This window comes from Mustela nigripes, chromosome 6 (assembly GCF_022355385.1).
Source record: "Mustela nigripes isolate SB6536 chromosome 6, MUSNIG.SB6536, whole genome shotgun sequence".
In the NCBI taxonomy this organism is placed as follows: domain Eukaryota; kingdom Metazoa; phylum Chordata; class Mammalia; order Carnivora; family Mustelidae; genus Mustela; species Mustela nigripes.
The window spans coordinates 72,321,750-72,332,713 of NC_081562.1; the positions used below are offsets into that span (position 1 = coordinate 72,321,750).

At 43.1% G+C, this 10,964-nt stretch overlaps 1 protein-coding gene across 1 annotated transcript; it reads left to right on the plus strand.

Moving 5' to 3' along the window:
• Window positions 1-158: 158 nt before the first annotated feature.
• On the plus strand, window positions 159-1,958 carry LOC132020652 (cationic amino acid transporter 3-like). The gene has a single exon (XM_059404795.1). It carries the CDS (start codon window positions 159-161, stop codon window positions 1,956-1,958), a length of 1,800 nt encoding a protein of 599 aa, XP_059260778.1.
• Window positions 1,959-10,964: the final 9,006 nt, after the last annotated feature.

Sequence of the window (10,964 nt, forward strand, 5' to 3'; positions counted from 1 at the left end):
AAGAAATATGAATCAGCAGCTCTGAAGCCTGAGCAAAGGACCCCGCAGTCCCCACCCAAATTGCTTAACTCAGCCTCACTTAACCAGATCCAGCATTCTTGGTCCCTGGGCTTGCCACAGCTCTCTGATCCTTAGAATCTTCTTCAATTCCAGCTAGAATGCTGCGTCAGGTGCTTAGCAGGTTTCGTCAAAAGCTGGTAAGCAGACGTCCACTGGAGAAAGAAGTGTATGAGTATAGATTTGGCATAAAACTGAAAACTCTGGATTTAGTGGCACTGGGTGTGGGCCGCACAGTGGGTATTGGTGTGTACTTCCTGGCTAATGAGGTGGCTGGTAATCAAGCAGGACCATCCACTGTGATCTGCTTTTTGGTGGCAGGTCTAACATCACTGTTGGCTGGGCTGTGCTATGCGGAGTTTAGTGCCCGGGTCTCCCATCCTGGCTCGGCATATCTCTACATCTACATCACTGTAGGTGAACTGTGGGCTTTCATCACTGGCTGGAACCTCATCCTCTCCTTTGTTGTTGATGCATTCATTGTGGTCCAGGCCTGGATCTTAACTTTTGACAGCTTCATTAGGAACCGGATCTCTGAGACCCAGCAAGAGACCATTTCACAGTATGTTCCCCAAGTCATTGCAGACAATCTAGGCTACTTTTTTGTCATCTTTCTGTTTTTGTTCACGGAACTGCTGTCTATGGGTCGGCTTGGCTTCCTCAGAGTTTTTGAAGGGTTTACTTTGGTGAAGCTTTTGGTTCTCAGCTTTTGCATCATCTCTGGCTTCACTAAGGGGGACCTGCACAACTGGAAGCTCACAGAAGAGGACTACATACAGGCTGGACTCAATGGCACCTCTCACTTGGGCCCTCTGGGCTCTGGAGGATTCGTGCCTTTTGGCTTCCAGGGGATTCTCCGTGGATCAGCTACTTGTTTCTATGCATTTATAGGTTTCAGTGTTATTGTTACCAGAGTCAAAGAATCCCACAATCCCCAGCGTTCCATCCCCATGGGCATTGTGATTTCACTGTTCATCTGCTTTTTTGTGTATTTTGGTGTCTCCGCATCACTTACACTCATGGTTCCTTACTACCAGCTTCAACCTGGGAGCACCTTGCCTGAGGCATTTCTCCATATTGGCTGGGTCCCTGTGTACTATCTTGTAGTTTTTGCAATTTTTGGTAGTTTTTTTGTTGGCCTCTATTTGGGCTTTACGTTCCCCATACGTCGGGTGATATTCATGATGGAAAAGGATGGTCTCTTCTTCCCAGTCCTTGCCAAGTTCATTTACAACACATATGGCCGTATCTTGTCCACTCTGATCCTTGGCATTATCACAGCAATCATGTTATTCTTCTTTGGACTCACTGATCTTCTGGATCTGAGGTCAGTTGGGACCCTGATATCCTATTCCCTGGTAGCTTTTTGTGTTCTTACCGTCAGGTACCAGATTGAGAGGAGGAAGGAGGAAAATGAAGAAGAGCTGCGGGAGGAGGATGGGGAAAATGTAGCGCAGATGCAGGAGGAGACCACACCTGCAGCAGAGAAGCTGACTCTACAAGGCGTATTTTTTCCAGGCAGCCCCACCCCCACTCCACTCTCTGGCCAGGTTGTCTATGTTTGCTCCTCACTGCTGATTCTGCTGATGACTCTCCTCTGCCTGGTGCTGACCCACTGGCCAGGTCTGCTTTCTGGAGACCCAGGGCCTATCACAGTGGTTGTACTGCTCCTGGTGCTCATCACTGGGATCACTGGGGTCATCTGGAGACAGCCTCAGAGCTCCTCTCCCCTTCACTTTAAGGTCCCTGCTCTACCTCTCCTCCCACTCCTGAGCATCTTTATGAATGTTTGCCTTATGACACAGATGTCAGCTGGCACCTGGCTGAGATTTGGTATCTGGATGCTGATCGGGTTTGTTTTCTACTTCACCTACGGGATTCAGCAAAGACGGGTAGCTTAACCCTGCTTATGGACCCAAACTCTAGACCTTGAACTAAGCAGTGCCAATATATATTTGGCTTGATATCATCACACCTGAATGCAGTCTGGTTCCCTACACAATGGGGAGTACTCCTGAGCACATGGAAGTATGGGCTTCTATGAGATATTGGTGTGGGAACACTATTAGAACTTCATATTTATGGTACAGCGAAGGATGTGTCTTTGCTCTCTGCCCCCCTACCTTTTTTTTTACTTTTTACTCTTCAATTGTGTCTGTAGCTGCTTACTGACTTTTACAGAATTAGTATTGGAAGAACCTTGATAAAATGTTTTTCTTTTCTTTAGTTAAATATTCACTAATGAAGGAGATGCCTTGTTGGCAGAGTCAGTAGACCATGACTCTTGCTCTCAGCCCCGTGAGTTTGAGCCCCACATTGAATGTAGAGATTACTTAAGAAAATATCCAGTAGCAGAATTACTGGATCATATGGTAGTGCTGTTTTAATCTTTTTGAGGATCTTCCACACTGTTTTCCATAAGGCCTGCATCAATTGACATTCCTATCAACAGTGCACGAAGATTCCTTTTTCTCCATATCTTTGGCAACACTTGTTTTTCTTGTCTTTTTTAAGATTTTTTTTTTTATTTGACAGAGAGAGATCACAAGTAGGCAGAGAGGCAGGCAGAGAGAGAGAGAGAGAGAGAGGAGGAAGCAGGCTCCCTGCTGAGCAGAGAGCCCGATGCGGGACCCTGAGATCATGACCTGAGCCAAAGGCAGCGGCTTAACCAACAGAGCCACCCAGGCATCCATTTCTTGTCTTTTTTATTTTAGCCCTCATGGCAGGTATAAAGTGACATCTGACTGCACTTATTTAAAAGAGTTTGATATATTTAATTTTTTTATGTTCAGTTAGCTAATGTATAGTAATCATTTCTATTTCCCTGATGATGAGTAACACTAAACATCTTTTCATGTGTCTGTTGGCCATCTGTATGTCTTCTTTGAAAAAGTATCTATTAAGGTCCTCTGCCCATTTTTTAATCAGATTTTTGCTTTTTGTTATCGCCTTGTAGAAGTTCTTTGTGTGTTTTGAGTATTAACCCCTTATTGATATATCATTTGCAAATATCTTCTATTCAGTAGGTTGCCTTTTTTTGTTATTGATGGTTTCCTTTTCTGTACAAAAGTGTTTTTGTTTCATGAATTTGAAAAGATATATGCACCTCTATGTTTATTGCAGCATTATTTACAATAGCCAGGATATGGAAGGAACAGATGTGTGCATCATTAGAAGAATGGATAAAGAGGATGTATTCTGGGGCACCTGAGTGGCTCAGTGGGTTAAAGCCTCTGCCTTTGGCCCAGGTCATGATCTCAGGGTCCTGGGATTGAACTCCACATTGGGCTCTCTGCTCAGTGGGAAGACTGCTTCCCTCTCTCTCTCTGCCCATCTCTGCTTACTTGTGGTCTCTCTCTGTCAAATAAATAAGTAAAATATTCTTTTTAGGAACACCTGGGTGGCTCAGTGGGTTAAAGCCTCTACCTTCAGCTTGGGTCATGATCCCAGGGTCCTGGGATCAAGCCCTGAATTGGGCTCTCTGCTCAGCAGGGAGCCTGCTTCCTTCTCTCTCTCTCTGCCTGCCTCTCTGCCTACTTGTGATTTCTGCCTGTCAAATAAATTAATTAAAAAAAAACTTTAAAAATATATTTTTTTAAATAAAGAATATGTCTTCTATATGTACATCCAATGGACTATTACTCAGCTATAAAGAAGAATGGAATCTTGCCATTTGTAACAACAGGATGAACTGGGTGGGCATCATGCTAATTTAAATATGTCAGTCTGGGAAAAACAAATGCCATGTTTTCAGTCTTATGGAGAATTAAAGAAACAAAATAAAATCAAAATGAAAAAGAAAAAAGAGAGAGAAACGCAATACCAAAATAAATAAATAATCAAACAAAAAAACACAACACCCTAGACCCCTAAATAATGGGAAAAAAACTCGTGGTTGCCAAAGGGGAGATGGGTAGGGGAATGGGTGATTTAAATAAAGGGAATTAAGAGTACATTAATCTTTATGAGCCCTGAAAAATGTGTGAAATTGTTGAATCATTGTATTGTGCACCTGCGAGTAATACATCAACACTGCATGCTCATTATATTTACATTAAAAAAAAAAGAAAAAGAAGCTAAGAAAAGACTAAAATAAAGATGAAATATGGCTTCCGCATTTAAGGAGCTTATATCTAATACAAGAGGTAAAGCATTGCTGTAACACAAAGTAGAACGTGTTGCCATAAGTAATATAAAAATAAAATATCTTGGCAATTCAAGGTGGAGGATGATCATTTGTGGCAGGTACAGAGGTGAGGGTTGATGGTGAAATCAGAGGAGACTTTGTAGAGGAATGGCTTTTGAGCTGACTCACTTCAGGGGTGGATTTGCCACATCTGGGCAGTAGGGAGAGATTGCAGGTCGAGAGAGAGCACCAGGAGGAGAAGCACAGGAAAATGAAGTTGTGTTCAGAGCACAGTGAGTGGACTGTGTAGCTTGAGCCTTGGCTGTGTGAGGGGACAACAGAGCATGCACAGGTGACTGGAGCCAGAGCTCTCCCCTGGACACAAAACACTTTGGCTTTGAGCTCACTGTCCATGCCGAAAATCCATGGGTTGATACTTCTCTTAGCAACATCTGCATTCTTGGACATTAAAGTTTCTCTACTGTTGTCTGCTTTGGCCCACCTGTTCAGAAGGTGCACAGCTGAAAGCCACATGTCCTGGGTTCTGGGCTTGTTTCCACCACAATTAGCAATGTGACCTTCAGGAAGCCACTCAGTTCCTTCCATGCTCTGCTTAGTTATGTGTAGCAGGAGAGGTCACAACTGATCCCTTTCTCAAGTTACATTTCCTTAAAATATTCTAGGAGTCCTCTGGTTCTTCTGTCCTGTTATTCTCTCAATTAGGTCACCTTACAACAAATGACCTGAACCTGTATCCTGCCTACTTTTCACTACAACCCATTGTTGGAGTTGTAGAGGTCCAATAAATAACACCCTATTTCCCCCTCCTTTGTTTGGAACCTATTGATAATCATGTCATAGTGACAGATGACTAAACTGTCACCTGTAGATCTGCAGCCTAGTTGACTTGCTAATCCTAAGTCATTAAATTAAACAGAACTACTCATCACAAGTAGTGCTGAGTGTCCCTGGCCTACCATCACAGGAGAGAGAATTCTTTAATTAGTTTTTCTCGTGTATGAGCAGGTTGGATTGCATGGGTCCAGTGGGAAGTTTTGTTCTGGACAAAAAAAGAAAATTGACAAAAATTTGAAGAAGCTAACTGGGCACGCTCAGTGTTATATCTTCACTTCATTAATCAAGGTCCCAGTGAGAGAGGGCCCTGTGGAGAGTGGCTAGGAATAGTATCCTGCTCAGTGGTGCTTAACCTCAGGGGTGCCATGACACCTGGAACGCTTGTGGAAAGAGATTGCTGGACCCTTTCAGTGTTTGGAATTCAGGAGGTCTGGGTGGGGCCCAGAACCTGTACTTCCAACAAGTTCCCAGGAGATGCTGATGCCACTGGTCCAGGGACCACCTGTTGAACACCAGAGCTCCAGATAAAGGCTCTTCAGGTGTAAAGTTGAAGTGAGGGAAACAGAGGTGCCCTTTGTACACTCATCTTCATTTAACGAAACATGGAGATTAAAATTCCATTGATAATGCTTTCCCATTGGGCAAATCATAAGGTATCATTTCACAATTATATGTATATCAAATTAATACTGTGTATACTGTAAATATGTCACAATTTTATATATCAACTATACACCAATAAATCTGAAAATTAAAAAAATAGCATACCACAGATATGTGATTCTTTTCTTTTCTCTTTCTTTCTTTCTTTCTTTTTTTTTTTTTTTTTGCTCCTGATTATAGATCTTGGGTAAGTAGTGTATCCTGTTTTCACTCCCAGAGCATCCAGCAGGGGTCAGGCACCTAATGAACATTTAATAAATTCATGTTCAAGGGAATTGAGACTAACGCATTTCATTGGTACAGAAAATTCTCCTTCCTTCAGGCCAGCATGTGCTACTCCTTTCAACTATCTTCTGGGAGACTTCCTTGGCAAGCAGAATGTCTTTCCATTCAGAGCTGTCTGTACCCCGCATCTAGAACTGTGCCCAGGCACCTGTATTTTGCCGTTGTGTGGATATGCCTGAGTTATAGTAACTGTGTTGTCTGTTCCTTCACAGTGGAGTCTTTCTTAGGACAAGGAGTAAGTTCTTATTTCCTCTAAATCCAACAGTAAGAACAGTGTTGTTCATCCAAAGAGCAACAGGGAAAATACAGTCCTGGGTCAGGAGAATGCATGACATGACCTCCCCTGGTCCAGCTTCAACTCTTCCCATGGGATGTGAGGAGGGGCTAGAAGTAGTGAAACTGATAGAAGCACCAACCGGTTCTACCTGATACCAGGGAATCCCTGAATATGAGGCTGGCTCCAGTTGGGCTCAACAGGCGTCTTTCTTGATGCAGTCAGTTTTCTGCTTTGATATAGGAGGGACAGTGTTTTTCTATTGTATTAATGCATGGGGTCTTCCCTGTGAGGGAGGGAAAGAAGGTACTTCCTTACTTGCTGAATTTCTCATGTTCCCACCAGGAAGTAGGTGACTCCAGGGGAAGCCTGCCAGAGGCAAGATTACCCATATATTTACCTACTCCAGTAGATGTTTCTTTGAGGGACTGGAACAAATACCTTCTGAAAGCACCTGCAATTCTTGGGCAGAGAGAATTGATACTGTACATGGGGAGGAAAATGGGCTGAAATAGGAGGATTAATAACTGGATCAGGATTGAGGCATCATTATTCTGGAAGCGAAGGTATGAGTTGAGGCTGAGAAAGACGTATAGGTCAAGAAACACTTCCTGGAGAATGTTGTCTATGGAATAATTCGGTAAATAAAAGACAGACGGGTGAGTTGGAAAAGAAATGGGAGAGTAATTCTAGTCATACGGACCTTTAAGAGTCATGAAAGAATGTATTGTGTATTCCTGTGTACAATACAATGTTGTGTATTATGCCATGGCGTGAGATTCCTGAATCAGGAAGGAATGAGACATGATTCTCACAGCCATCTGGAGGATAGACAGACAGAAAGATGTGGACAGATAGACTCTTCCTGGGAAACAGTTGTAGCAACTGCTACATCATCTAGATCCTTGCTCTTGTAGCATGGGTGTCACTTGGGAGCTTGTAGAAATTCAGATTCTTGGACCCCAACCCAGACCTACTGAATCAGAATCTGTATTTTTAGCAGGCTTCCAGGTGATCTGTGTGGTCATTCAGGTTTGAGAAACACTGGAATTAGATGTGGGATGACAGGTGTCTGGCCTCAGATGGGCACTATGGAAGGTGTGAAAACTGGTACTGGGAACCACAAGAAGTGGGGCCTTGGTTAGGGAATTGAATTTGGGAAGAGGGAGAAGTGTGGGGTCTGACTGCTCGCCTGTCTCCAGGACTCCCAAAGCAGTCATGATGGCAGGGTTTAGCACTCTGCCCACAGTGGGAAAAAGCCTTCAGTGACCTCACTCAAGTCTGTCTGGTCCTCAGGCCTCCTCTGAAGCAAACGTTGGGTGGGTGGTGACTCCTGCCAATTCTACTTCCCCACCTTCATATGTTGGCCTGCAAGAGCCCAGGGCAATCATATTGGTCATGCCCTGACTCAGGATTATACTGTCTCTTAATCAAATGAGTGATGACCTGATGATACTAATTGAGGAGGCTGTGGAGGCTGGGGGATGAAATAGGAAATCTTAATTATCTGTCCTGGAAATTAGGCAACTTTCATCTTTCAAATGCTTTCAGGAGAGACAAGATGTCTACATAAGAGGCTATACTCTAATAAGGACCAAATTATGCTTTTTAAGGGATCATTGATAATTTTCAATTGGTTAATAACAGAGTATATGAGACCTTTAATCCCATACAACTGTGCTGATGGGCAGTGGAACAATGGACAAGGTGGGTATTGGAGAATTTACTTTTTTAAAAATTTTTTTGAGAGAGACAAAGAATGAAAATAACCAAGTGGGGAGGGCAGTCAGAGAGAGAGGGAGCAGCAGACCCCCTGCAAAGCATTGAGCCCGATAAGGGTCTTCTATCCAGGACTTTGTGACCATGACCCAAGCCAAAGGTAGATGCCCAACTGACTGAGCTACTCAGGTGCTCCCATTGGAGAATTTTCTTAGCCTTTCAAGGGATCTTGTACTCATCCTTTATAAGAATGGGTGAGAAATAGAAGCCAATATTAAAGGAAAATAGGTGGGATTAAACCTAAGAAATCATTTTTTTGAGATCAGAGGGTGATGGGTGAGATAGGAGGGCTAGGCTCTGTGGCCGTGTGCATGGCTGTCTCACTTGAGTGTGGAATGCTTCAGATGGGCTCCTGCCCAGAAACAGAGAAATATAGAAAATGAATTCTCAAAATCATTGTTATCCCATGAATTCTCCAGTTGACTTCCTAAATGAGGGGATGGGTGGATGTGTGGTTTAAGTAGGTGGTGAGGCATGGGGATGATGAATGACAGGAAAAAAAAAACAAACCCACAATCTTATTAGAGCACTGAAATCCGCTATCAGTTCTCATAACTCTCCTTGGATTTAGGAGAATATATTAGACATTAGGGCTCAAATAGAGTTTTAGGTTTACTCCTCTCTCCATGTACTCATCTTGTGTCATAGGAGATTTCAAAACCTCCTAAGGGAAAGGAACATCTCTCTCAAGCATTACTTCCTTCTATGTCCACAACCCCACAGTGATGATGATGATTGTATAGCTACCATTTGTGAGTACTCCAAGCACTTTACATATTAGATACAAAGTTGATACCTATTAGATACAAAGTTGAATGAGGTGAGTGTCATTGTGCTCATTTTAGAAATGTTGAAACTAAGGCAAAGAGAGGTTTAGTCATTTGTGCAAAGTGAGTAGTAAAGCTTGGATTTGTACCAAGTTTGAGCAGAGTCTAATACATGTAACCCCTGAGCTATACTCTGCACGGAGTATCAGCTCAGTGAGGGACTGCTGATCACTGAAACTTGATGGCATAGAGGTTTCCCTCTTTAGAAAACCTGAAGCAAAGGTCCTGGAAGCAGGACACAGGACCTACAGGTGGTTTGAGAGCAGACACAGCCCAGGAAGCCCCTCCTCTACTTGCCACTGCCAGTTTTTGGGAGGCTATTTTGTGAGGGATTTATGACAACCTTTAGTTTACATGTGACATTTAACAGCGTCTCTGTCCAGAGAAGGAGGAAATACAGATATTTATTGATGTAGAATGTCAGATGATGAAGGAAAATTGACTATGGAGATGGAATGAGGAGGGGTTTCTCCTTTTCTCCAGGTATGCAAATCACCTAATTCAATTTGTGTAGTATATGTTTTTTGGACCTTTGTTCTCCTCGGGGTAATGAGATTAAGAAATGCTTTCATTATTATTAAATAACTCAATGGAGGGAGAGCAGAGATGAGAGACATACAGATGAAGACATAATGGGTACCCACTCCCATTGGAACCATTGTCCCTTCCAAAGACCAGGTGCAAGAGAAGTGGGGAGAAATGGACTCTGAGCTGGGACCCAGGTTCTGGCACCTGTCTTCTGTCTACAAAGCCTCCAGATTCTGCAGTTTTCTCTTAAATTTCCCTGGTTCTCGCATTTTACTCTGTCATGATGAACAGAAGTTTTTGATATCACACGATGCCCAAAGTCAAGAAATCCTTCCCAGTAGCAGTGCCTTTCCTTGGAATTCTGTCCTCGCAATCTCTGACTACTGAAATCATATACAATCATCAAGGGGCACTATAAATGTTACCCCTGCGTACGCCTTCCTGGGTTATCTGCCTCTGAAGAAATATATTTCCTTTGATCTCTTCTACTCCTTTGTGTCACTCTCACCATAGCTGTCTGTCGGCACCACGTTCAGCTATAGTTACCCTGTGTCTTCTCTTTCTCCCTCACTCACCTGTAAGCTTCTGGTTTGGGGAGACTGTGCCCTGTTTATTTTTATATTCTCTCCACTGTCCTTAATACAGAGCTAAAGAAGTGCTAAATAACTTTCATGTGTTGTATTAAATAGAGGGAAAGAGCCCATGAGGAGCTGTGGCAGGAGAGGTATTGTGAAGACTGATGAAGGATAATCACTGAGATTGTAGAACTGCACACGATGCTTTCAGGTATGGACCATCTTATTAGGAAATGTTGATCCCACCAGTAAATTTATTCCCATATAATATATTTATTCATTCTTCATTCTTTGTCTCTTTCAAATTTAGAGACTTTCTTGGAGGAAAATAGACAAGAAGCAAGAAAACAAAGCAAGAAAACTAATGTTCCATAATTCCAGAGTGTGAGGAATCCACAAGGGAATAAATAAGTTTGTGATAAAGAATAACAGGGAATTTCCGTTAGATAGGGAGGCTAGGGATGGCCTTTCTGGTCACTATCACATATTTACCCTACTATGATTATGAGTTAATTTCTAATCCGAAGAACCATAACAATAAAATCAATAACAGGAGGAGAATAAAAGCCTTCCCACCAGGGTCTGTGTTTGTCAACCCAAGCTTCGGTTTGGTTCCTTCTTGGGTCCAACTTCCAACCTCTCCCCTGCCTTGAGAGAAGGCAAGTCAGGGCCCTTTCTTTGCTCAGGATAGACCCTGTCCTTCCTTCTCGGGCCTAGGAGTCTGTAAGTAAAACAAGGGTTAAGAGCTTTGTTCTTGCTAAAAATGTGGAGACAGATCAAGGCAGAGATCTCTGAACTAATGCCCCTGGATCTGAGGTTCTGGGGAAGAGATGAGGACAGAGTTCAGAAAGAAAGAGGCTAATTGCTGTCACACAGACTCTCTCTCCCCTCCCATCTAGGTCTCAGTGGGTTCTGGGCTCTCTATTCCTTGTAGGAGTTGGTAAGGGTTTTTGTGCTTTTGGAAAGAGGAAGGTATCCCCTGAATTATAGACCAG